The sequence below is a fragment of the Myotis yumanensis genome, unplaced genomic scaffold (genome assembly GCF_028538775.1).
Source record: "Myotis yumanensis isolate MYYU_CA2020_CCGP unplaced genomic scaffold, mMyoYum1.0.hap1 SCAF_5, whole genome shotgun sequence".
Taxonomy (NCBI): domain Eukaryota; kingdom Metazoa; phylum Chordata; class Mammalia; order Chiroptera; family Vespertilionidae; genus Myotis; species Myotis yumanensis.
Window position 1 is genome coordinate 48,620,799 of NW_027223756.1, and position 27,611 is coordinate 48,648,409.

Here is a 27,611-nt window from a genome sequence, read left to right on the forward strand (position 1 = left end):
TGATGCACACTGACCACCAGGGGGCAGATGCTCAACGCAGGATCTGCCCCCTGGTGGTCAGTGTGCTCCCACAGGGGGAGCGCTGCTCAGCCAGAAGCCAGGCTCACAGCTGGCGAGCGCAGTTGTGGGGGCAGGTGCCTCTCCTGCCTCCCTAGCAGTCAGACATCCCCTGAGGGCTCCCCGACTGCAAGAGGGCACAGGCTGGGCTGAGGGGACCCCCCCCCCCAAGTGCACGAATTTCATGCACCGGGCCTCTAGTTATAAGTAAGACAAAATAGATATTCTGAGCATCTCAAACTTCTTCCAGGTAAAGTTCTATAGCTTTGTAAAGAGAGAGCTACAATCAAGAAAGAGCTGGCCCAATTGGAATTACATTCACTTTTAGATGATACTGTGACTCCATATTTATTTAGTCCCATCTTGTTCCAGAAAAGGTTTAAGGTGGCTTACAAAAATACAACAAAATAAACTATAATATTTGCTATAAGAGATTAACAATTTTGGAAAAATACATATATGTCTACATGCACATAATTTTTTAAAAGCCTGAAACACTATTCCCCAATTGCATGGCACCTCTGAAGAGTGGGGTTATGAGTAATTTTTTTACAAAGACATTTTTTTAAGTAGATGAGAAATTGACACATGTTCATTTTCTTCTCTCTCTCTCTCTCTCTCTCTCTCTTTCTCTCCCTTTCCCTCTCCCTCTCCCTCTTCCTCTCTCTCTCTCTCTCTCACAAAGTCTCAAATGTATCTTTCTGTTTTCTGGATCTAAGTCTGATGGGTTCAGGTAAATCCCTTTCTTAGCCCCACAAGAAAGTATAGCACAGTCTACGCCCCCCGCTCCCCACAGAAGAACCATGTTTGAAGTCCATTATTACTTCTTAGTATTTTGACTCAAATGAAATGATGCATTTAAAGAGGAAATATTTTTTAAATTTAATTTTATGGGGCGACATCTTTAAAAGATGGTTGATTTCTTTGCATGCGATTGGACACTGTGTAAACCCTCTGAGTAATGAAGATGGGGAGGTGAGAGAGAAGTCACTCATAAAAAGAAATCTTTGTAAGATTTCTGGGGTAGAGCAAGCGGAGGTCTTTTTTATTCAGCCTCGAGACAAGTGAGACTCCTTTTGTGTCACTTTTCACTACAAACCCCAAAATTAAAGTTTGAATTATAAATCCCCAAGTTTTACACCAGTTTTTAGGAGTAACCCAGTCAGATTTCCCTCCAAAATTTCCAAATATTTACCAAAAACCACTTCCTAGTTTCCTTCCTTCTCAAACTTCCAACTTGAGTCCTTCCAACAGGTCTAGCTTTACCCTTGTCTCTGAGGTTTTTAACAATCATCTAACCCGCCTTTTTTCTCAATTTTCTTTGTGACGTCCTATACATCCAGGTTACACCCACCATTGCACTGTGTGACCTGCCATGTACATCAGCGTCCCTGGGGATGGGGAGCTAAAAAATGATGGCTACTCTGAAATGATGCCCAAGGTACTACCTTCTTGATTTGCCCCTAAATGCACCCCAGACTGAACTTGTGTTGACTTGTTTTTCAGCTCCTAGCAGGTGCCTAGTGCAGTGCTCTGTGACCCTAATACAGTGATGCAACTTCCTTAAAGTGCACCCACTAGATCCGATGGGAAAGTGTCCAGGAGGGGAAAACATTCAGACATTTCCAAGTCTCTCTTAATTTGGAAAGAAATAATAACCACTAGCATGTGCTCACTCAAGAGCTTGGGGACACTGCACAGTCATCCCTGAGAAGCACAATAAAATCTGGATGAAAGAACAGGAGCCAAAAGCCATCACAGAATAGAAGCCCGGGCACTGCTTTAAAAAGCAGAACCACCAGGGAAGGTGGGTTTAGTATTTGGATTTTCAAGGCTACCAGGCCTATTTCCAACTCTAATTAGTCTTGAGTTGACCCTTCACCACAGCCGTTGTGCTAGTGAACTCCTAGAAATAATGGATTCTACCTTGTCCTTAATGGAGGAAAGTCTGCAGTACAGGCAGGGGCAGCCTAAACTCCATGATTAGGATCGTGAACAGAGTAACTTGTCCACATCAGAGACTACCATGAAAGCAAGTCCCATCGGGCTGACACCCAGTCTACAAACGCCCTATTTCCCATCCAATCCACTCCTACCCAGATTCTATAATGCAGGGAGGCAAATTCTTCCAAAAGAAATGATTCATAGAAATTAATTGTTTTCTAATGTTCTTTAATTAAGGAAACTGGGCAATGACTTTGGTTTTTTAATTAAGCCCAACTTTAGCTTATTTTTCAATATCCTGAAGTTTTGACATTCAATTCGTATAGATGCTATTAAAAGACACTCCGACTCATATCAGAACAGAAATTAATATTAATATATAAGCTAATAAATACTCAATATAAAGCATGGGTTTGTTTCTTTCTCCTTTTTTTTTTACAAAATAAAAGCTATTAAACTGTGTATATTTAGAAACAATAAAGTACTCACCATGAAAAAATTTATTGGTAATCACATGGCATTATTACTTGTCCTTTGCAAGAATACAAATTATATTACATACATATACTTACTCATGCACAAGGCAAATCAACTGACCATCTCACTCCTATCTAGTAGAGAATGTACACCTTTTAAAGAGGCAACATCATAATTCAATTTAGTGGACTCTCTTTTAAAATAATAATAATAGACTAAAATGGACATTGTAGGAACAACAACGACCACCAACCACAAATATTCACTTGAAAGGGGTCCCCTCTCTTGAATGTGAGATCTCCTCCTAGTCCCCTCCCTACCTCTTAGGCACGCAGTATTTCCCTTCCAAGCCAGCCTCCCCTCTGCCACACTTCTCATCCACTACCTCTGTGCACACCATCCCACTGCCACGACCCTGACAAAACACCAGGATTCTCCAGGTGCCAAATGTCAGGGCACCATTTGGTCCTTGTCTTGTTGCCTGTGGACTACTGGCTACACCCTCCTTAGTTTTCACTATACCAATGTCCTCCTGGTTCCTCTCATCAATGGATGGGACTATTCCTTCTTCATCTCCTTCTGAGGATCTCCTTCAAAAAGCCCCCACCGAATGTTGTTTTCCAAGGTTCCCGCCTAGTTCTTCTCTTTTCATACTGCACACCTCTGCCAATTCCACCCACTCTGAAGGTTTAGCCATCTTCAATGTCTACACCTACAACTCAGACCTCTGGGCTATCTTCTAGGCCTGCACATCCAAACGGCTACTGGACATCCCTCAGGGAAAGGCCCTTTAAACTTTGCATATCCACAGATGAACTGATCATCTTCCCTCCCAAACCGAAGGCATTTCCTGTAGTGGATAATGATGACATCGCCCAAGCCAGAAACCCTTTAGTCATTGCAGATCCCTTCAAATCATCTTTATCTACTCAATAATTACTTCCTTAATTTGTTTTTGAAAATGGTCTCACATCTCCATCTCTACCTACCACTCACCTATTTCAAGCTCTTTGCCATCTCCTGCTGGAGTATTCAACAATCTCCTAACTGACCTCCCTGACTTAGTCCTTATCTCAAACCCATCCTTCATATGGTCAACTGAATATTTTATCTAAAGTCTACTGACCATGTCACTCCCTTTGATGGTTTCTCCTCACATATATCACAGAGTCAAGCTGTTGAGCATGACTTATAAGGCCCTCTGAATCTTAACACCTGCCTATCTTGCCAGCCTCTTCTCCCATCACTACTTGCCCTGAACCTCTGTTTCAACAACACCAAACCACTTGTGATTCCCTGCTCATGCCCCGTGGTTCACACCTCCATCCTTCCTCCATCCAAATCCTCTTCTAGCTCCTCCAGGGCAGGGGTGGTAGCCCAGTTGTGGTTGTTCTGTCAATGCTTTGCCCAGCTTCTTGCTCATTAGAGGTGCCATGGGAATGATCAATGATAAATAATGGAAGGCAGCATATGCATGTCAAGTTTGAAATGAATAACAATAACAGTGCTGAAGGAATTTGGACTCCTGTTGAAAGTCATTGCAATGGAGTCTACACAGGCTAAATACTTTCCACACAAGAAGGACAAGGGAGCCAGCATCAAAAACTCAACTCTCCCCTACAACACCCACCACACAGAGTCATGCTCAATTTGTGTGTGTGTGGAGAAAACATGTTGGCTACCCACTGAGCCTGCCATCACGAGGCACAACAGTAGGCATCTGGGTGACGTGCTAATAATAACAGCTGATATTTATAGAATGCTTATTATGTATCCAGAACTTGACTGAAAATTCAACATGAATTCTATCTCTCAGTTCTCATATCAGCACCGTGAGGACAGAACTACTGTTACCCCTGCTTTACAGGTGGGGAAACTGAGGCCTACTTATTAAATAACTTTACTAAAGGCACAGAGATTTAATATTAAGGAAACTATTTGCCAGAATACAAGCCAAGTCTCCTGCCTATCTTACTTCGTCCCCAAAATTATATGTGGGTGTTAAGAACTGACTATGAATAGAAGATCAAAAGAATCTATTGTCCTTAAACTTTGAGCCACCGCTCCCACCAAATAGTCACTTCACTAAATTACAGCATCACTGCCTTCATGCAGTGCCTCACAGACAGCATCACCTGCACAGCAAGACCGAAGTGATATGACAGACAGCTCCTCTTTAACCGGTGAGGCCCCTACTCCTGTGACCTGACTCTCTGTTGCCCCCTCATCTGTCCATTTTCCTCCAAAGACCCCTCTCCCTCCACCACCACCCACACGCCTTTGATTATGAAGGGTGCTTTAGAACACATACGAGATCTTGGGGTCTCTTCAATGAAAACAGTAAACTCATCACTTCAGCAGGTACAGAAGCCAAAACTATCCATAGGCTCAAAAAGGATTTAGATAAATTCACAGATGAGAGAACTCTATTGGTTTATTAAAAGGGAAAGATGGGGAGGGAAGTATGGAACTTAGAGTAGAAACCTTGTGCCAAAGGACAACCATGCTTGGCTATAAAATTAATTAAGTCCACAGATGTGTGTTGAACACCTACTATGTCCAAAGGACTAGTCCTAGGCCAGAAGACAGAAGGGAACCAAAGAGACAAAAATCCCGGCCTTTACAGAGCTTCACGCTCTAACCACTAGTTGGTTCCTGTTAGGGAGCATCTGCTATGCTAGGCAATGGGGTCTGTGGAGCGGAGGCTTCCTCCCAACCTGGAGGACCCAGAAAGCCCTTTGCACGCACACACGAGCACACACACATACACACACACACACACACACACACACACCCGCGTGCGCACACAGGCTCTCACCACACACAGCTCCAAGGGCAGCTGGGCTAGTCCTCTAGATGTGTGTTCAAGCCCAAATAAGATTTTAACTTTGGCAAGCTGGGAGAAGAACAAACTGATAGAAGTAGATAGTTCAGTCTGAGAACAACCATGACTATCGGGCCATATGTACGAACCAGGCAACCAGGCAACTGAGAGCTGGGGGCAGCAACCCAGAAGGGTCACCTGTCTGGTAAGGTCAGAGCAGAGTGGGGACATCCTTCAGGGACTGAATGGTAAAAAGTAGCATCTGGGTTCAGACCTTCAAGATTTCCCTCCCACCATGCCCACCAGCACAGGCCAATAGCTTTCTAAAGCAGCAGACCACCGCCAAGAGACCAAAGGCTGTAGTCGTCATGGGCACACAGCACCCGTAGAGAGTCAGGGCAAAGCCACCGTCGGGGAAGGGTGGGACGCCCTGAGTAAGGGGCCGGAGGGAGAAGAGCCACTCAGGGGGTGGCCTCACTCCTCCCACTGAACCACAAACTGCTGCTGCGTAAGCACTCAGGGCAGAGGCAGAGCCACAGAGACGCTTGAGCAGGTAACAAGCCAGGACGGGAAATCAGAATGGAATGTCCACAAGTTACCTCCAAGGAAAGTGGAGAAACTTCCCCTCTACTGCAAAAATCAGTTCTAGGTCATGAGGAGTCCACATCCAGACATCTCCTGGCAGTCCTTGCCCTTACTCGTTCCACCTCCCCTTCTTCTTCCACCCAGCTCTCCCCTCCATGGCCCATCTCCTCCATCTCCATGGTGATGACAGTGGGGCCTGAGTGTCCGTAGTCAGTCTACTGTCCCCAACACCAGGCCAGACACTGTGAAGAGTGAAGGCGAAGTTTTTCCACCTCTTACCCGAGACAGTCTGATGTTCCATGCCCTCCTGGACTCAGGAGTGCTCTCTCCAATGCCTCTGTAAAGGCATCAGAGAAATCATCATTTCCATATGCTTCTCTAAATAAGAAAGTGACATCCCTCTAGAGGCACAATGGTCCCGAGGTTGTGCCGCAATTGGACAAATAGGGTTTGTTTACTGTAAGGAGGTGTTGGGAGGGGGAAGGGCTATACCAAATGAGCGTTGCTGCTATTCTCAGGCCTGTGTGCAACTGCGCAGCTTGTGTCTGACCTCTTCCTGGCTGTGTGCTTCACTCATAAGCTTAGGAAAGAGGAGAGAGGCACATACTCTCTGAATGCATGTACTTACTCCCTTGCCCTTTCTCCTAGACAAAGAGTTAAGCAAGAGAAGGGCTCCGTAAAAATTGCAAAAAGAGAAGTTATTAATGCATCAACACTTGCCACAAGGCTGGGCCCATCTCCACAGTAAGTCACTTTCATATCTACCTGGTCCCTCAGAGGACAGAAAAAGGAAAAACAGAGACGACTTCCACATAACTCTACGTCTCACAGCTGTGCAGTCAAGAGGGGGAAAAACACCTTTTATCGCTTCCTCTGGCACTAACAGAAAACTCTGGACTTTGGGGAGGCTATTAGAAAAAGGTTAAATATGAGACTAGATAATGATACACCGAGGGACTCATGTCAGGGTTCTTTGAACACTACTCAGAAGCAATTGCTGTTGAGAGGTGGCAACCACTTTAAAGAGCTCTGGAAGGAGGCAAAGTCGGTGCGTAAAGGCCTCCGTGGGGCCCTGGGAGGAGAAGGCTAAAGACTTCCGATTTTGCACAAGCATCTTTGAAAACATTCACTCTCTGCTCTTTAATTCAAAGATTACTATGCACCCATATCAAGTAACTATTTCCTACACGTGGCATATGTTCTCTTATTGTTCTTTGTTTAATTTTCGTTTTACAAAGACACAGCTTTCCATACCCAACAGTACCCTCCCCCTTTCTTTCATGGTAACCTACAGAGTTTCTGGGCTACATCTTTACACTTCATCTTTCATTTATTCTAGACAAATTTGTCAGTCAGTTGTTTTAGAGTATCCTATCAATAAGCACTAACTACGAAAGTCCTGTTTGTGTAACTTAAAAATTAGTATGTAACCCTTTCCTGCCCCTAAATCCAGACTGCCCCCCCCCCCCCCTTATAAAATGTGTAGTATTACCCAAAGCACTTTGTGCTATCAATTACAGGGTTATGACCAACCAGCCACTAATGCCACCTGATTGGCTCACAGCCCCCTGGTGCTTTATAATGATAACTAGATAGTACGTTATTACAAGGTCCCCAGAAGATACTTATAATTGTATCACAGGGCATTTTGCGAATGTTTGGGACAGCGATTAGAGGACCACAAAGTGATAGTATTTCTAAATCTCGCCAGCTGGAGTATAAATGAAGCACCCTAAAATTCAATTATAACAGTCCTTTAGGTATTAAATAATTATAATAAAAATCACACTGAGGGAGTTGTTGTGTTTTTTTTAATTGAACTGTGCCCTTAACCCCTAAAGATTCTATTTCCTAATAGTTTGTAAAAAAATAAAAAATAAATAAATAAAACAACAACCAACCAAAAAAACCCTGCTGGATTTTCAGATTAATATTCCTTTTTTAAAAAAATATATTTTTATTAATTTAGAGAGAGAGAGGAAAGGAGAGGGAGAGAGAGAAACATTGATGTAAGAGTGACACATTGATCAGCTGCCGTCTACACACCCACTACCAGGGATCAAGCCTGCAAGCCCCAGCACATGCCCTGACCTGGAATTGAACCGGCAACCTTTTGGTGCACAGGATGACGCCCAACCAACTGAGTCACACCAGCCAGCCAGGGCTGGATTCATAGTTCTTCATCCAACTGGAAGAGCTGTCCCAAACGGAGACCATTTGCTAGTCTGGCCTTTGGGCTCTGTCAGCTACCTACCTGGTGACCTAGTAGGGGAGCTGAGTCTCCCTGTGGCTCCACTTACAACGTGCTGCACCACGAGAAGGCCTAATATGACTGTGCAAACATAAAATGGCTATCTAGACATTCGCAAACTTAATTTAATGAAAACAAGGATACTTCATCTACCACCATTTTCACCTCATTTCTTACCCTCACCTTTCCCCCCCTTTTCTCCAGCTTTCCCTCCTCGCTCATTCTTATTCCCAGTCCTTCCGTCTGCCTCCTCTACTCGCGCTCCCTCAGGGGAGGTTGTGATCGTTGTACTAAAACCTCCAGGAATGGCTGTGGTTGGCTCCGCAGTGCCTGGGGCAAGGATAAGGAAGGGTCCACTGTAAGCCTTTTCCAGTCATTACCTTCCTGCTTGCCTTTCTTAAAGGGAGAGAAGGTAACATTGCTCCTCTAACTCAGGCAACTCAGGAAAGTAAAACCGGAGATACTTCTCCCCTGATTCTGACTTGTGTAAACACACTGTCAGGGAAAAGCTAGAAGGATGCTCACAGGGGCGAGGAACTGCTGTGACCAGCCTTGAGAGTAAACAGAAAACAGGGCCCAGTCATCCCTCCCGATGCTCTGCATTCCATCCAGGGCCCAGGCGTGAACTCTCCCAGCACATCCCTGTCCACTTACAGCAGGTTTGCAAGATCTCGTTTCCTCCCTTAAAAAACATTGGTTTGCAAGGCCAATGATCAACAAAGGAAAACTAAGGCCTGAAAAAAAAATCAGTTCCCCTAGCAGCATCTCTGTGTTAAAATATAATCTCTGATTAGTGATTAGCAGAACATCACAGACATAAATGAATATACATATACATGCATATGTATATTTTTCCCAGTGGATTTGGCCTTGCAATGACCTTTGTTCGTGAGAAAAAGAAATCCACTCGTCCCAACACCAGAACACAACCGGAAAGGGTGTTCTGCAAAAGCAGGTCCCGCAGAGACCAAGAAAGTGGTGACGCGTGGTGCTTTTCAATCAGAATATCAACTCTGTCGGCTTTCTCTCAGCTCCCGAAATAAAACTATTCTCACGCACGAGCACAGCAGCTCCGGCTACTGCCCTTCCTCCGGAGTGTGATTCTCTCGGAGACACGCCTTCTGCTGGGCCTGCAGGAACCGCTCTCCCAGGGCCCACAGCCCTTCTGTGTGTCCGGAGTCAAGAGCAAAGGAAGCCGAATGGGTGGCGGTGCCATAGAGGGATTCAAGATGACGGGGCCACTCTGGCCGACGTGCGCATGTTCGCAGGGCCAGCCCGGGAGACCCCTCCTGAGGGAAGTGGAGCTAATTAGTCATTTTATGCACACACACATGCCAGCTTCACACATTTAAAATATAGGCCCAAGCGAAGCAGAGGGCCTATTTTAGCACTGTCTTATGAAAACTGGATAGATGGATCTTCTCTCTCCTTTCTAGCAACACTGGCCAGATCAGTTCTCCTGGTTTTAGCTACTGGAGCTTGAAGCATGAAGAGGTAACGTGCACAGTGCTTCTGAAAAGCACTAGCACAGAACAGCGTTCACTCGCACGAGGAGAGGTGAGGCTGGTGACGCGGGCATCCCATCACTGACCGGCATTCCTGCAGAACATTTCCCTTTTGTGATGGAGCCACTGAGCTGCTACGGAAAAGGGTCCCCCCATTTATAGTCACTGAACAAATGATTTGATTAGTGACCAGCGTGAGGAGGCGTGAATGCTCTCCAAGCAGGAGCTTTTCCACATGGCCTGCGTCAGCCCGGGGACTGCAAGCCTGGCACGGCACCAAGGGCCCGCCTGCCAATGGGACTAGAAGTTTCTGAAGAGCTACCACCGACCCAAAGCTGGCAGAGTCCCTCAAACAAAAGCCGGCCACTGAGTTCAACAACTGGCCTGCGAGGGTCCCATATGCTCCGCAATATTGTCCTGCGGCCGGGCCCTGGCGCTCCGTGTGCCGCACAGCTGTCAGCCCAGGAGCTGTTTTATCATTATTTTTGCCGTTTTATTACTTTTCTGGGAATTCAAATCAGTGTAACCGTGCTTGATGCACCGGGTGAAAAATGGTGTCTCCCTCCCTCTCCTCCTCCAACCTAATGAATTGCCTTTTTTCATATCAAAGAGTAATGAGCACCAAACCACATAATATTTATTCATGGAACAAAAGACATAGGGATGGGCGGGGGGCAGAAGCAGCTTGTGGGTGTGGAGAGAAGAAAAGCGGGACATTGTAAAGGAGCTCTGCACTCCGGTCCCCAGGGACACTGGGTTCAGTTCACAGGGAAATACAGCTCCTCATATTCCCGCCTGGGCGCCCCTCCATGCAAGTCCCTAGTCGATGCTGAGAGACCCTGCGAGCGGGCAGGAACCAAGTGTAACTCGTCCTGTACTTGACTGTGAACTGCCTCCTAAGCGGTTTCTTTCTCTTTCTCAGTGAAATTCCCCCAGAATGCCTCTTCTTTTCTCTGATGAGCATAAAGCCAATATACCTGAGAATGTTCTATTCCCCCTGTGTCATCAGGGCCTCCACTGTGGATGAGGCATGATCGGGCCCAGGCAGGATGCGCCATAGAAATGACAGCGATACCGGAGCCTTGCTTACCTCAGATGACGTGAATTTTGCCCCTACCCCCCACCTTCTCTGCTATAATCACAAATACTCTGTTCCACAAGTTTTCTTTTAATCCAGAAAGTAGAAAATTATATACAAGAATAGTAAGACTAACACCCCAACCCATGGTTAATCTCTTTCTCCACAGAAACGGTCACGCTTTCCTTGTCTCCTTTGAGAAGAGTTGGGGGGGGGGGGGGGGGGTGGCGCTGAGTCACTTGATGCTGAGCGAGCCACGTTTCTCGGAGGCCCCTTCCACGAGTGCACGAGCCACCAAAGCGAAAGGAAAACTATTCTTTAAGGTAAGATAGCTATTAACCAACAGTTCCTCAAAGCGCTGTGCACTCGTGCCAGGACAGATTACAGTCAGAGCAGGCCGCAGACAACAGGAGGCATTTTCAATGCCAGAGGCTGACTTCCTGCTTCTGCCTCCCATTCTAATGCTCCGTATCTTCAATTTCTCCATTTAAAAATTCTATTTTGAGAATTAAAAGTAGAGTTATTTTTTTTAACTGTGAAAAATATTGCAGTTTTTAAAAATCACAAAATGACCCACTTCTTCCTATAACCTGTGCCACCCACAGGGTTGTGAATTTTAAAACACTGAAGAATTTCTTATCTGGATAATTTCACTCAAACCCAGTAATGGAATCCTTTTCTTAAGCAACCCTCTTGCTTCTTCCTCTTATAGGCTCATTTTCTGTAAGTCTGTCAAAGCTAATTATCTCCCTTCACAAATTTATTGCTCTTTAGTGTATCATAAACACATATATTATGAAAAGTTGAAGAAAACAAGTGAAGTGTGCATTATACTGTGAAGGAAAAGACAGACATAAATAATTATCTAAAGTATCCACTCTTTGTTAATAGAGTAGTGAAAATGGCATTAGAAAGAGTGAATGAGAATACCACAGCCAGCCCCTGCTCCCACCCTAGCATCCCCTTCCATATATGGTTGTCCCCACCCCCATCAGCCAATATCAGAAATGACTACACCATCACTTTAGGGTAAAGAGGGAAGCAAAATTCTTAGGTTTGCAATCTTTCGACATTCCAGACCACAGATAAACACCAAGCCTACCAAACCAGTAACACAGACAACCTGTGCCTGGCCAAGGGGACAAAGCATGACTCCCACAAGCTCACAGTGTCATTACGCTCCCTGGCTGTTGTTACCTATTTCTCCGTGTTCTCATTCCAATCTTGGACCACAGACTCAACGGTAATAAAAGGCCCTGAACAACTCATATCAGTCCTTTCAATCTAAGAAAAGGATCAAACACTGAAAAAAGCAACAGCCCATTTGAATTTCAATAGCCCGCTGCCAGATAGCCTTGATCCGCAAAGTCCCAGCTGATCGCACTTGGTCACCCTCCGTTACCGCTGCGTGTTCCGGTTCGCTGTGGCCTCCAGACTGCTCCACTCTAACAAGTACAACCTGCCCAGAATAGTTTTTGCATGTGGTTATTTACTGTGATGACAAACAACTTTTTCCCACGTATTCCTTCTATGGGTTCTGGGAATTAAGCAACGTGAAATCCAAATCTAAAATCATGGTTCCCATGCCTCATTGAAGAAAATAAATGTTTTTAAAAACCCAGTAGCAGCTGCAAAGCATTTAGGAATGTCTGGTTAAACTGCAAAATAGGTTTTCCACCATTGAGCCACACCAACTTCTACACTGAGAAGAAATTGCTTCTTTACACAAGTCACCTCTGTTTACCAAACATCTGGTCAAGGGCGAGTGCAGGATGTGAAGAGTCACAGAATGTTACCATCCTGAGGTGTGGATCTGGACACACCACTGTGAGAAAATACCTGGGGTGATTAAAGATAAACACCACCTGCACGCTGGGCAAAGGCGGCCCTTGCTCTAGCCACACACTCTACTCACTGAGACAGGAGAAAGGACTGAATTTCACAGTAGATTAGAAATGGGGACAGAGGAGCCCAGGACAGAAGAGGGGAGCAACCACAGGGAATGTATGTTTTACTCCTGCTGGGAACTGGCATTATTATCACTTAGACCTTCTGAAGCTAAAACTCAAGAGTAAACTATCAAGACAGTGTTATCTTATTCCTTTTACTTAGTATGCAGAAAATTTTCTTGGGTCCTGACATGTCAGATTTCTTTGCAAAAATATTAACTCAGGTACTCCGATTAAAAGTATATAACCATAGTTATTAAACTTCCTTAAGAAAAACCAATAGGTCTGAAACACTTTTTGTAACATGTTTTTCTTTTTTGAAATAGTATAAGTTTATTCAATGCTAATAATAAAAAATTAACATGTCTTGAATTCTTACATACAATTTTGCGAACTTTGCTAAGTGTTTTACATTTACTACTCTGAATAATCTATTACCATATTTTTTAAGCAAAATCCAACAACTTTTATTGTTTAAAGTATTACATGCCTCCTTTCCACCTCCCCCCCATTAACCACCCCCCCCTCCCCCGCCACTCCCATCCCTGAGGGCAAGCCTCCAGCACCCTAGTGTCTGTGTCCATTGGTCATGCTAATATGCATGCATACAAGTCCTTTGGTTGCTCTCTAACCCCCCCCTCCCCTGCCTTCTCCCTGAGGTTGGACAGTCGGAAACACCATAATAAGGCACAACTTGATTCTAGTCATTTATTAGCTGTTACAAATTATCTCTGCACTTTTTCAAAGAGGATAAGAAAATGCTTTCCAAAGGAATCAGAAATTCGAAGTTTACAGCAACATGGCTGCAATCTCAATAGCTTTTAGAAAGTCGTTGTTGTTTAATAATTATAATCTGATAACCATTTATCTGCTTATCACCACTAGAAAGGTAAATGTTATACTTCATACAAAATGCAAGGCAGCAGCTCACCTTGCACAGAGATGAAAGTCATCTTCATAACATTCTCGCACTAGAAATGAAAGAAACAGATCCAGGGAAAATCAGACACAAATACGAGAAAAGTGAGATGACACTCCTCAGAGAGACAGTAGAGTAGCAAAACTAAACTTGACTCTTTAAACTTGCCTTGACAGCAGTGAAATCGTACGGCCTGACTCGAGCATCAACTTTAATGGTCTCTTAGTTACCACAGTGGACGGCCCGGGTGCGAGATCAGGAGCAAGGCTCTTTCATGCACACAGCCAACTGTTGCTCTTCAAGCTATTGAAACAGAAGAGACCTCGCTGCCTTCAGTCTGAATCCCACACCCTGAAGTACGCACTAAGCACCTAGTCCTAGCCCATTACCTTAGCTGGCTAAAAGGATTTTTCTTACTAAGATGCTATGTCCCACAGATAAATGGCAGAAAATGGCTGCCACAAAGCAGCATTTAGTCATCAACCTTCTTCATCTCATGGTACAGGTGAATTACTAAAATTCTGCAGCATGCTAAGAGATATATTTTTTGCCAATCTGACAAAAAAAAAGTGTAATTTAATTAATCCACACTTTACAGATATTGTATTTGTAGGCTGTTGTCATTTTTTAATTTTTTATATTTTTTAATATATTTTTCTTGATTTCAGGGAGGAAGGGAGAGGGAGGAAGAGATAGAAACATCAATGATGAGAATCACTGATAGGTTGCCTCCTGCACGCCCCGCACTGGGGATTGAGTCCGCAACCCAGGCATGTGCCCTGACCGGGAATTGAACCATAACCTTCTGGTTCGTAGGTCGACGCTCAAACACTGAGCCACACCGGCCAGGCTCATTTTTTTATTTGACAGTCTAAGGGAAAAGAAGTCAGCGCCCCGACTAAACAGTCAGGCACTGCATTTTTTTACAATTCCGGTGGCACACTGGTTGAAAATCGCTGTCACGCATGGAGGCAGGATGCCTAGTTCACCCGAGTCACTTAGTAGAGAATGGCCTGTAAAGTTGAGGCCGCCAAGCACTTCCACGCCACCCTTGGCTTATTTCTGTGGTTCAAATGACTGCCACCTACATCTTGTACAGCTTTGCGGATGCCCCTGTCACTGTGACGACGGTGAAATGAGGCAGTGGTAAAGGACAGGGGAAAGGGAGGCACGCAGGCCAGGAGTAGGGAGGCCAGGAGATGACAAAGCGGGGCTCCTCGGGATGAAACGGGCAAGGCCCAGCACTACCACGCGTCTTCATTTTGGCTCTTGTTCAAACTGATCTTAAAACCTGAAGGCAAGTCAGGAAGGTGAAGACTCCTCCTGGGGAGAGCACGGTTGTTGAAGAAACGCAGGTGCTCACACAGCCTTTTCCGGAAGGAACACCTCCGCCAGGTGAAGGCAGAATAATGTAGCAGCCAAGAGCATGGATTCTGGAGCCAAAGTGCTCTGGCTCCATAAAAATGGAGGCTCCAGTTAGTAGTATCTCGGGGGAGGGAAGCTGCTATGCCAGAGGTAAACCAGGATGCCCAAGGACTCCAGTGAAGGGCAGCCCTCAGACCCCTCCAGCGCGTGTGTACAATGAAAACCGAAAGGACCCCTCACTGTAAACAGATGCTGCCCGTGGCTGTCAAGGTGAGTCCATTTTGATGCATTTTCCACAGTCGGCCAGGTCAGCAGGTTGTTATTACCACATTACACAGACGACTGGATTAGTCAGGGCAATTTAACCTGTAGGAGGTGGCAGCTCACAGACCTGAGATTTGTATGACCACGCAAACCTGCACCCACGGCCACCCCAGGCACTGCGTCACCAACTGAACTACATTTTAGAAATACAGGCACACGGGCCTGTGAAACACAAAGCCGGGGAAAGGGGAAGGAACTACAAACTTGTTCAAGGAAGTGACTTTCCCACCCTCAGGGCCTGAGCAGGAGGGGTGAGCAGAGTCCTCCTAACTTCTTCTTTAGGCCAGAGGAAAAGAAGGGAAGTCATTCCTGTAAGATGTGTTGCCAGATATACAGACTTTGAAGACTAATCCTGTTTCCCCTAGACTTCGAAGACCAACACCAGTTACTAGGGTTGATACCTTTTAAAGCAATGTTTTAAAGGAGACACAATTATCATCTGCCCTAAAATGGGTAGTAACATAATTCAGATGCTATATTATATCATATTAGATCAAGACATTTTTTTGGCCAACTTTTTCTGTTTATACAAATTACATATATAGAAAGAAGTCCTAATCTGGGCTACAGAAATGCTGACATATGTACAGGGGAAATATGGATAAGGATGTTCATTGTAGTAATGTTAAATTGGCAATGGGGTGGGGGGGGGGAGAGAAAAAGAGAGAGAAACTACCAATGTGTCTTACAACAGGGTATCATTCAACAAACTATGGAACATTCACATTATGAAATGCTATCTAAGAGTTAAAAAGAATGAATTGAGGATCTAATCTACATGTATTGACTTGGATAGCTCTCCAAAATACAGTATGTGGAAAAAGTAGATCTCAAAACCTTGTGTAATATAATTTCATTGATATAGGAAAAAACTAACATCCAATGATATACAACATTTAGTATACATGTAAGCAAACAAAAGAAGGTCTGGAGAGAGATATTCTAAACCATGATAACTTCTAAGAAGGGGGTAACATCGAGAGAGAGGAATTACGTCACTTCTTAATCTACTTACTTGCAGTTAATTTATTCCACACATATTTAGCGTTCCTCCCATGTACAGGTAGGTCTTTTTCTGGTCATGAGGATAGAAAGATGAAGAGAGACAGAAAGTCCTTGTCCTTATCTAACTGCTGTTTTATTTCTATATTATTTTAAAGTGTTATAATTTAAAAAAGAACATGTTGAGCCCTAGGTGGTTTGGCTCAGTGGATGGAGCATTGGACTGTGGACTGGTCAAGGGCACATGCTTGGGTTACAGGCTCGATCCCCAGTAGTGGGCATGCAGGAGGCAGCCAATCAGTGATTCTCTCTCATCATTGATGTTTCTATCTCTCCCTCCCTCTCCCTTCCTCTCTGAAATCAATAAAAATATCTTTGAATAAATAAATAAATAAAATAAGATGTTGAAATCCCTTCTGCAATATTTCAGCCAATTGAACAACTTTTGCTGGAACATTTTCACTCATCAAGACAGCCTATTTCATCTTTGAACAGCTTTAATTTTCATGTAATTGTGCATTGTGTGTGTTTAATATTAAAACAAACCTGGCTCCTAATAACTGCCAACCACTGATCCTAACCTATCCCCTTGAGGCCACAAAGAGCTCATCTAGTCCTTTCTTACATGGCAGCCCTTCAAATATGTTAAGAAAGCAACCATATCATCTCCTAAGTCAGACTAAACACCGCCAGGTCTTCCACCTGTCCTTTCTGTGACATGGGTGCAAGTCTTGCACCACCTTGCTTTGCTTGCTCCTTCTAAATGCTCTCCTCTTTGTCTAATTTCCTCTAAAATCTTGATGTCAAGCCATGGTGCTTACAAGTCACCTGGTCAAAACAAGGGAAGCAAAGACGATCATCTACCTCATTTTTAACAACCATACTTTCACCTTATCCTCTGTCGTGCCAGCTAATCCTCTCCATCGACAAAGTGATTTTATAAGAAAGAAAGAAAGAAAGAAAGAAAGAAAGAAAGAAAGAAAGAAAGAAAGAAAGAAAGAAAGAAAAAGAGAAAGAGAGAAAGAGAGGAAGAAAGAAAGAGAGAAAGAAAGGAAGGAAGGAAAGACCCTAACCGGCTTGTCTCAGTGGATAGAGTCAGCCTGCGGACTCAAGGGTCCCAGGTTCGATTCCAGACAAGGGCATGTACCTTGGTTTCGGGCACATCCCCAGTAGGGGGTGAGGCAGCTGATCGATGTTTCTCTCTCATCGATGTTTCTAACTCTCTATCTCTCCCCCTTCCTCTCTGTAAAAAATCAATAAAATATAAAAAAAAAGAAAGAAAGAAAATGCTGTTATAGAAAACAATGCAAGAAAGCTAAAGCTATAGAAAGGTTGTAAGAAGATCCAAAGCGTTTAGCACCCTTAGGATTTTCCTAAATGTTAGTTTATTAATGACCTCCATTAGCACATTCTCCTAAAACCACAAAGACCGTTTCATATACCTCATCTGAAACATGAAACGGTGCCCTGCTGTGTGAGCCAGAGACAGCAAGGATGCCACTGTATCCCAGGACCTGGAAATGCTGTCCAATAGGAAGCCGTTGCTCAATGCCTAGTCATTAGACCTTGGCCTGTGCATGAGTGAAACATGCCTCACATCACTCAACTTTACGTCTGCATGTGGGCAAGAGGCAAACAATGAAGCAAAATGAACGTGATTCATAAAAATAGGCCTAGCATTTCATTTGAGCCTAACGACTACACTGTAAGGTAAAAAGAGTGAGTACTGTTCACCTTCCTGACAGGCAAGGAGACAGAGGCAGACAGGAAACAAAAAGCCGGCCTGTCACAGGCCAGCAGTCCTCTGACTTCTTCCCAGCCACTCTCCCACATGGCAGCGCCTCCCTACTCCACTCCGCGGGCTGTGAGAGTGCTGGGAAGTTGTGAGTGCCTCTGCCCTGTGTATTGGCAACCATGGAGGGGAGCCCCTTGTTTACAGCAGGGTTTCTCAACAGCAGCAATCCTTGTATTTGGACCCGGTAATGCTTTGTGGGGCGTGCACTTGTAGGAGGTCTAGCAGCATCCCTGGCTTCTCCCCACTACACAGTGTAGCATCCCTCCAGTTGTGAAAACCCAACTGTCTCCCAATGTTGCCAGATGTTGGGGGGGGGGGGGGGCATAATCCCCATGGGATGAAAAATCACTGATTTAAAGGAAACCACAGGGAATCCATTCAAATGGCAATAGTGATAATTTAAGAGAGCGCTGAAATATTTTAGGAAATGGATTTCTTCCCATTTACAAACAATATTGCCATTAGCTCTGGAAAATACATATTTGCATTTCAGTGGGGTCTGCAGGCTCAGAACAGATTACAAAAAGCACACTTTACCTCTGCAAACTCCCAAGGCACCAGGTACCGTCTGTTCACCACAAATAAGCAAAACCCAGCATCTCCCTTATGTGTCTCTCCCTGGCCATCCATTCTAGATGATGCGAAACCCTCAACCCGTCTGGCCTCTCCTCCCTGAGGTACCGCACTTCCTTAAAGCCCATCAGTGGGTACCAGTCCCTTTAGATTCACTGTCAATCACTGATTACTTTCAACATCTACAAAACAATCAAAGAAAGAAATAACCAGCCACTGTGAGGATAAAGGGCACTGCGGAGCTTGTCTTTTAGAGCCCTGCAAGCTTAGGAGTCATCGTTACGACCCTGGGCTGAAGCTGCACAAATAGACTCAGGGCTCTTCAACTTCTCCTTTGCGGGGAGAGAAGTGCCTGCCCAGACACGAGTTTTCTGGAGGCGGAGAAAGGTATCCTGCGATGGAGGGGAGATACGGGGAACGTGTCCTAAGAAACTCTCCGGATGTCCAAGCAAATGCTGGAGAGAGTTCACACCAGGAAACATGACATACCAGATTCTCCCCAACAGGATGGAGAGTGAAGGAGTCAGAAATGAAATGCTGGAGGTGGTTAGTTAAAAATTAAACATTTCACTTAAGTTTTCTACAGCTGTTAAGCCATTGCTAAGGAGGATGGCTATAAGTTATTCATATTTTCAAAGCTTCTACTTCAGCATAAAGGTCATTCCAACCAATGGGAGGTCCAATATAATTAAAAAGAAGTGTCTAAATGATTCTCCAGGAATCACTTTCCTTATGTCAGAGGAAATACCTCGAGCCTTTTGAGATTTGTATTAAATCCCCCAAGGACAGTATGCATAGTTTGCCTTAAAAAACCCAAGCCACTGGCAGTCATTTCTTTTTTCCATGCCTGTGTGTATTTGGCCCTCGGGGAATGCTGTGCTTCTTTCCTAAATGCAGTTGCTTACCCACATCGCAAACTGTTTAACAGATGCGATAGCCAGGTAGACTTAAAAAAAAAAAAAAAAAAAAAAAAAAGTGTACTCCTTCTCTGAATGGAAGCCTGGGATCTTAAAGCATTTATTATATATAGCAGTCTCTTAACTCCATCTCCTGAGTATTTCTTTAGCTCTTATTTCTTTAGCTCTTTAAATTTTCTTAGATTTGAACACACACAACAATTTTAAGTGAAGGATAATTAATCAGTTCTTGGTGATAGCTGATTCGCAGAAGCTGCATTTCCAAGTAACAAACATGAATAATGAATTTTTGGAATGCATCTGCCTGAAAAGCATGCTGTATGTTTTAATGGAACTATAATTTGGGGGATCCTATAACTGTGGAACAGACACCTGTAAATCAGGTTTTTTTTTGGCAGAAACCAATGACAAATTAGTTTGAAAGAACAGGAAAGTAAAGCATAGTACCTTACTTAAAATGTCATGAAGAGGGGATATAACTCAGCCTGAAGCTGTTGAGAAGTCACTGGCATCAAGCCTAATGCTGCTGAAAAAACAAACCAACAAAAACAAACCAAAAAAACCTGTTATCCCCTTAACCTTAGCTAGAATAACACTGCAAGACTACAAAGAATAAACATTGCAAAAGTCTTAGATGCAAGAATGTGATTTAGTAGTTTAACTTATATGAAGTATGTTGAAGGGATGAAGAAATTGTAAAATTCAGTCTATTCTCTATTTTTTGTGCTAATGAAGATTACATGGTATGCAAAACCAAATCCATAATTGATCTAAAATAATTGGAATCTCACTCAATGATTTTATTATGAGAGTAGGGAGCACCAAAATTAAATTTCTCTTCTTAGTGCTTCTTCCCAACCTTTGGTAAAGGTGATAAAGATCAGAGAGAAGACCAAAAGGCTTGCAGTAGGAGGGGGAAGGAAAACAAAGCAAGCACCCACAGGATCTGAAAACTGAAAACCAGCTCTGAATAACAGAGTTCCAAAAAATGCAAAGCTAGTTGGGAAAGTTAAAAGGCATAGATTATGAAGTCTCAGGTTTTAAATATGTCCCTCATTATAAGATTTTAATGTCCGATTGATTGATTTCACAGTTCTCTGTGATGGGTAATGTGAAAAAGATGACAGAATTTGGCCATCCTAAGTTCCAAGAATGCAGGACTGTTAAATAACAAACATAGAGCACTCATCACAAATAATATTCCATCAAGGACATTAAATGAAACACAAGTACTTCTAGTGTGTCCAACAATTACTATGTAATGTGCAACATGGTTTCTTATACTGGACTCCTTCCATGTATGTAGCACTCTAAGGGGAGAGAAGGGGGAGAGGTGGGAGGGATGGGTGGGAGAGAGGCTAGGAGAGATGTCTCCCCCATTATTATCTAAACCAAATGGAAGAACCTGGTCAGGAAACCTCTTAAACAACAGTTGGCTCTTGGTCTCAGAGAAGTATTTAGAAAAATAACTCTATCTAATTATTTTAAGGTTTAAAACCCTCATCCTTCTTCTTACAGAAATGTCAGTAAACCATGCACCCGGACTGTTTCTTTTCCCAGTGAGGTTCTAAAGCTTGCTTATAATTCTAATGAGACAGGATGGAAAGCGTCACATATATTACCTGCCTGAAAACTCAGCTTTCCCTGGGAACCAACTGGGCCTGAGAGCATTTTATAGATTATGATTAATGATTAACTAACTCTGCTTCTACTTTTCCGATCACTGGCTGCCCAGCACTAAATAAAATGCACCATACCAAAAGACATAAATAACAATTAATATGCACTAGAGCAGTGGTTCTCAACCTTCCTAATGCCGCGACCCTTTAATACAGTTCCTCATGTTGTGGTGACCCCCAATTTCATTGTTACAAATTGAACATAATTAAAGCATAGTGATTAATCACAAAAACAATATGTAATTATATATGTGTTTTCCGATGGTCTTAGACGACCCCTGTCAAAGGGTCGTTCGACCCCCCAAAGGGGTCGCGACCCACAGGTTGAGAACCACTGCACTAGAGCTTTTGGGGGTGGGGAATGATTCTTGAAATTTAAAAGAAAAGACAAGCACTTATGAAGCACAGAGAAATGAAATTTCAAAAAAGTTTTTCACAAATGTAAGGTACACCTATGTGGGCTCTTGGGCTATGGAAGGCTTTTCAAGAGACACATGTCAATCTTGTAACCCAGGACAGCAGAAGAGGAGAAGCCAATGAAAGGTCCAGAGGAAAGCTTTACAAGTGGTTTGGCATTACAAGCTCGCAAAAACAACTGGATACAGAGCCAGTGATTTACCTTCAACAGGATAAGAAACAGGACACCAGATTCATTTATAAGGAGCTTTAGCGATGGACTGATATGATGACGTTTCCTGGATCTATTCCAGGAATGGATGAGAACGTTCTGGATAGGCTACCGTGTTCTCTAACATTCAATAATTAATATGCTTATTACCAAATGAATTTTATGGGATAAACACTTCAGAGCAGGAATCGCCTAGATTCCTGCAGTCTGTAAGCTGTGTATAAATTAAGCATGCTCTGAAAATTACGATGGCGCTAAGGTAGTGAAATGGTTGTGAAAACAGGGGAACTTAGCCAGGCCAAGGCCTACCACCACCATTTTGCAATTCTGAAGACTGCACTGTCATGCATTTTGGTGTGCCTGAGTGATTGCACCTTTGTCAAGTCCATGAATCTTTGGCTTGAAAATGAATTTGTCGGTTGGAATATACCTTAATATAAGCAGGAGTGCAGTTCCAAGTACAGAGAATGAACAATGTCTCCTTCTATTACCACAAATAATTAAAACTATTTTAGAAAAAGGCACATTTTCAACTGAGACTCTCTAATAAGTGAAATCAATAGGCCTCACCAATAAATCCTGGAGGGGAACACTTCTGTATAAATAAAGTGTATGTCAGGGGAAAAGCGTTTGACTACATGTCCAGGTAATGCAGCTTCCAACGCAGGCCTGTGCACCAGGCTTTCTAACAGGGCTGTTAGAGACCCACGCAAAACTCAGGCCCCTCCCAGCAGTCTGGAGCCAAGGAAGGTTTCTGTTTCACCTCATCTACCCTGCTTTTTGTTTGCTTGTTTGTTTTTCATGCATATGCTTGTAAATGTGTGAGATAAGAAAACAAATCAAGAGGTAAAGGCCTGATTAGACAGCCTTCTTAACCCAAGCCAGGCAGAAAGAGAACTGATCGATATTTAGTACTTTGGACATATTGGCTCTACGAAGGTAAACAATAGCAATAAAACAGAAAAGAATCCTATTCATCTTTATTTTTATCATCACTATTATTATTATTATTATTATTATTATTATTTGGTTCTGACTGACTACTGCTTTTCTTTAGGGCTTTCCAAATAAAGGGCCCAGTGTGTGAACTACATATAATTGCTCTGTGCCCTACCAGAGCACAACTATAAGCCAGCAGCCAATTCAAGAAAATCAAGATCAACATTTTCTTTGCAAACCCTTTTTCAAGAGTTTATCTCGTACACAGGCTAAGTTAAAATACCCTTTCATTTCAGGGGCCAATGTGAATTCCTAATTATTTTTAAAGAAAAGTAAATTGTAGAGGATGGAGTTGATTGTTTCCTTTTTGTGGTACATAGAATTTACATGCAATCCTTTGCTTAAGATTTAAGGCTGTTTATTTTCATCACACTCAGCACACATACTTGCCACTGGTATCAGCGAGAGATGCATATGTGAAATACAGTTGAAGCTAGAGTATGCTCCGATTCTGCACACCATCCATTCAAGTAAGCAGTATCTTTTCATTTTCAAAAGTAAGCCCTCGCTTGGGCTTGCTACGTCCTTCCAGGTGAAGTCAGCATCCTGGGCTTGCTTCCACCTGCGGACGTATTTGAACACAGGCGCGCGCACCCCGAGACCTCCCCTGGGCCCTTCCGAGGGGCCCATGTGGCACCCTCCAGAGAACACCACCCGAACACAAAAACTTTCTGGCCATAAACTCTACTGCTGTCGCTCCACGAGGTAAAGCGACTGAACACAGGGGAAGGCGCTGGCTTTTGTTCCAGTGGTGCCCAGCGGACGAGGTCAGATCCACAGCAGTTCTCCACCCCGAAGGTCGGGGGAGATTCCGTGGTGCTGGGATTTGGGGGCTTCACGAAGAAAACAGCCCATTTCTACGCCATCCGCGCGAACAAACACAGAAAAGGGGGCATAGAGTAGGCAAGGATGATATCCTTAGTGCCTGGCAAATCCTTAGGTTCCCAAAGTGAGTCTCCAGACCTGCGGAAGGGCGCAAGGGGGGCGGGAAGAAGAGCCCAGGCGGACTGGGGGAATAGGTACGCTGAGGGCGCGGGGAGATACAGTCAGGATGCAGGGCCTGCCCCGCCTCCGGGGACAATCAGACAAGCTACAGTGTGCCAGTGGTTTGGGGCTTCCTGTTTGTAAAGCGAGAACCGCCCTCCCTGACTCTCTGACACTCGTTCTTCCTCAAAACCAAGTCCGCCTCTTCTTCGCGCGCGGGGCTGGCTCCGTTGCCGGAGGAGGAGGGCGGAGGGCGGAGGCGGGAGCGGGGTGGGAGCGGCCACGGGGCGGGGGCAGGGCGGCGGGGCACTGCGCCCCTCCCAGCCCGCGGCCTCCGGGACGGAGCCGGGCCGCGAGGCGGACAAAGCGTTTCTCGCTCCCTCCCCCACGGCCGCGTCCCAGAAGGGAGGGGGAAAGCGGGCTGCAGGAGGACGATCTGGGAGAAGAGGAAGGGGAGGAGGAAGGTGCTGCCGGCGGGACTGGGCAGGATCGCGCCAAGGAGGGAGGGCAGGGAGGAGGGGCTGGGCGGCCTCGGAGAACGGGGAGGAGGGCAGGATTCTTGAAGGCCAAGATAAACAAATTGTTCCTCTTCACGTGCGGGGCGGGGGAGGTGGAGAGGGTGGGGAGCGAGCGAGGCCGCCTAGCCTCTTCCCCTCCCCCAAGCCGGCTCTTTGTCACCGAGCGCCGGGCACTAGCCTGCGGCGGCACCGCACCGCCCCCGGCGCCGATGACTCCCAGACCCAGGACGGGTGCGATTTATCAACCGCACACTGCGAGGGCCGCCGGTCGAGGTGCGGTGTGCCAGGGGCACGGGCAAAGGCGCTCCGCGCGCTCAGACTCCCACCGCCCGGCCCGCTGCGCACACCCGAGCCTCACTAACCCGGGTGGCGCGGTGGGGGAAGGGGCTGCAGACACCTTTCCGAGCTTCCGGCCTCCCCCACCCTGGAAGGAAAGCAAAAGAACCTGAGAGAGGAGATAAGAGAAAGGATTCTACCCTCAGGGTTAGGGAGTGGGAACTGCCCCTTCCTCCCGGAGAAGTTAAGCCATTGGCTGCTCAGTCTCCCTCGAACCCACCCACCCAGCCATTTAAGCCTCTTTCACCTCCCTGCTACCATCCACTCCTCCGGGCTTCTATGCCGGGCCCGGAAAGTTGGCGGGGGCCGAAGCGGAGCTCAGTGCACGCGAGTTTCAGAGGAGGAGGGGACACAGTCCCCAGTGAAGTTGCGTGGCGGGGACTCCTGGTACAGAAGACTCAGTTCTCCCCTCCCGCCCCCGCCAGGCCGCTCTCCGCTCGACCCAACCCGCAGCTCCACCTGCCGGGCCAGACTCGGGTCTCCAGCCGCCGAGGAGCGCACCCGCGCCCCGCATCCGCGCGCGCTCCCGCGGAGGCGCGCTGCGGCCATCCTCGCTCGCTTCTCACCCACTTCAAAGTTCATTCACAAAACTCTCAGACTTTCTCAGCCCAAAGAGGGTGAGCTGGGGAGAAAAGGCGAGAGCCTCTCGCTTCCCCCACCGCCCCCCTAGGGATTGAGGGCCTGGTGCCCGCCCAGAATCTGCGACAGCATCAATTTCTCCCCCGAACCCGGCGGATGTGCGGAGAGGGGTGGGCGAAGGGGGACGGGTCTGGGAAGGCGAGGCGGCTTTTCGAGGGGAGGGGAGAGGTGGGGTGGGATGGGGTGGGGTGGGAGCGATGAAGAGGAGGAGCGAGGTTTCAACTCTGGGTTCACACTCTTTCAAATCCGTATCTAAGAAAAGGAGAGGAGAAAAAAACTTTTCCAGTGCCTCCCTCCGCTGCTCCTCCAGGCTCCCTCCGCCCCTCGCAGTCGTGACTGGCTTCTCCCCTCTCGCCCCCTCTTCCCCACATCTGACAACCCTGACAGATTAACAGGTAGCGGCGACCGCAGCTTTTCCCTCTCAGAAAAGTTGACATTAACCCTTCGGCCCACCTCGCCCGCCGTGCAAATCAGACCCCCGTCCCCCAATGTAAGAAGCTCCAGCACCACCACCCCCCAGGCGCGCGCGCGCGCCCTGTGCCCACTGCCCGCGCGCCCTCACCATGATCAGCGTGTGATTCCTCTGCTCAGCCGAGGCAGCCTCCGCATCTTGCTGGGGTTTGCTCTGGTGCTGCTGCTTGCCGGCGCCCGATTTCTTGGCCCTCTGCTCCAGAGTGCGCTGGTAGAGGCTCACCGTGTCCCGACGCTCCAGCTCCAGCTGCTCCACCTGAGCCTGCTGGTACCTGTTCTCGCAATTGACGTGGTGCCTCCGGCAGCCTTCGATGCGCTGGCGGAGCCGCTCCACCACGGTGCTGTGCTTGGGAACGGCCGCCGAGCTGCCGCCGTGGCCCCCGGAGCCGCCGCCGCCGCCACAGCCGGCAGCGGGGTGATTGCTACTCGGAGCAGCTGGAGTACTATTGGGAGTATTATTCACACCGATCCCGGCCCCGGCGAGGCTGCTGTTCAGGCTACTGTTGATGCAAATACTACTGCCATTCGCGGCAGCAGCGGGGGCTGCGAAATCCCCCATCCTGCTCCCCGGGCACACTATTTTGGAAGAACTTTTTTTATCCACCCCCCTATCAGCCTCCTCCTTGGGTCCAAGGATTAAAATAGTTTAAGTGGAACGCGGGGGAGACGCAAGCACATGGATGGAAACAGCAATCCCGACGGGGCAAAAAAAAAAGGGGGGGGGAGAGATTTTGGGGTGGTTTTTTGTTTCCCTTTTTTGTAAAAACTGTAAAGCTCAAGGAGAAAAAAGGGGAGATCAGAATGCCATCAGACACCTATCAACAAAAAGAATCACAACAAAACTGAGCCAGCAGCAAATCGGGTTGCAACTCAAGGGGAGATCCGCTCCTCTCCTGCCTTCTTTTTATAATCCATTATTTTCTAATAAATTCCAGGAGATTTCCGGTGGTTGGCAAGCATTTTCTCCCTACGTACCGAAAAACACACCCCATGTACACACACAAGCATATGCCTCCAGTGCGGACACGCGCGACACACACTCACTCCACACCGCATCGGAAAACGGCAAGCTTGCTTATTGCATTTTCCTTCCACAAAAAAGTTTTGGTGTTTATGCCGCCCCGTGTTCTCAAAGTACTTTGGCTGCTCAGTTGCATTTCACAGGATCCTAGATAGCGAATCCTCGGGCTGGGGGAAGTAAACACATGGACAGTCCGAGGCGACTGCAAAAGTAGATCGGTGAAGTCCTTTGCAAAACGCCGCGCGGAGAGCAGCCCCTAACGCTCGGCTGGGCTGCCGCTGCCGCCGCTGCTCCTGCCACCATCACAATGATCAACTGCTCGCCGCCGCCACCGCCGCCGCCGCCTCCTCCTCCTCCTCTCGCTCCTCCACCTCCTCCTCCTCCTCCATGCCAGCGGAGTGATATCAGGACGCGCGAGCTCAGTAAACACGGCAGCGGCGGCGGCTGGAGGCCGTGAGACAAGCCCGGGGGCACGGTGCAAAACCCGGCCCGGACTTTCACCCGGCAGGAGCGGGCGCGACACACACCGGCGCGGGGCGCCCGGCTCCCGGCTCCCGCCTCCCTGGCCTCCCGCTTCCCGCCCCTCCCACGCCCCCAAGCTCACTACAACCCAGGCTAGGAACCAGAGCTGCCAAACAGAGAAAAAGAAAGATTCTGGGGGATCTTGGGAATGAATTAACTTTTAACGTGTGTGTGTGTGTGTGTGTGTGTGTGTGTACACACACACGCGAGGGGGGGAGGGGGAGGGTCACATGGACACGCCTGGTTGGA

General features: G+C 46.3%; 1 protein-coding gene across 2 annotated transcripts in view; it reads right to left on the reverse strand.

Annotated features, from left to right (window-relative positions):
• MAML3 (mastermind like transcriptional coactivator 3) overlaps positions 1–27,151 on the reverse strand; it is a 379,736-nt gene extending 352,585 nt beyond the window's left edge. For both annotated transcript variants that reach the window (XM_070415205.1, XM_070415204.1), the window contains exon 1: positions 25,911–27,151. In XM_070415205.1, the coding sequence (XP_070271306.1) occupies positions 25,911–26,378 (468 nt within the window). In that variant the 5' untranslated portion in view covers positions 26,379–27,151. The remainder of the gene's footprint in view (positions 1–25,910) is intronic.
• Between the last annotated feature and the right edge of the window lie 460 nt (positions 27,152–27,611).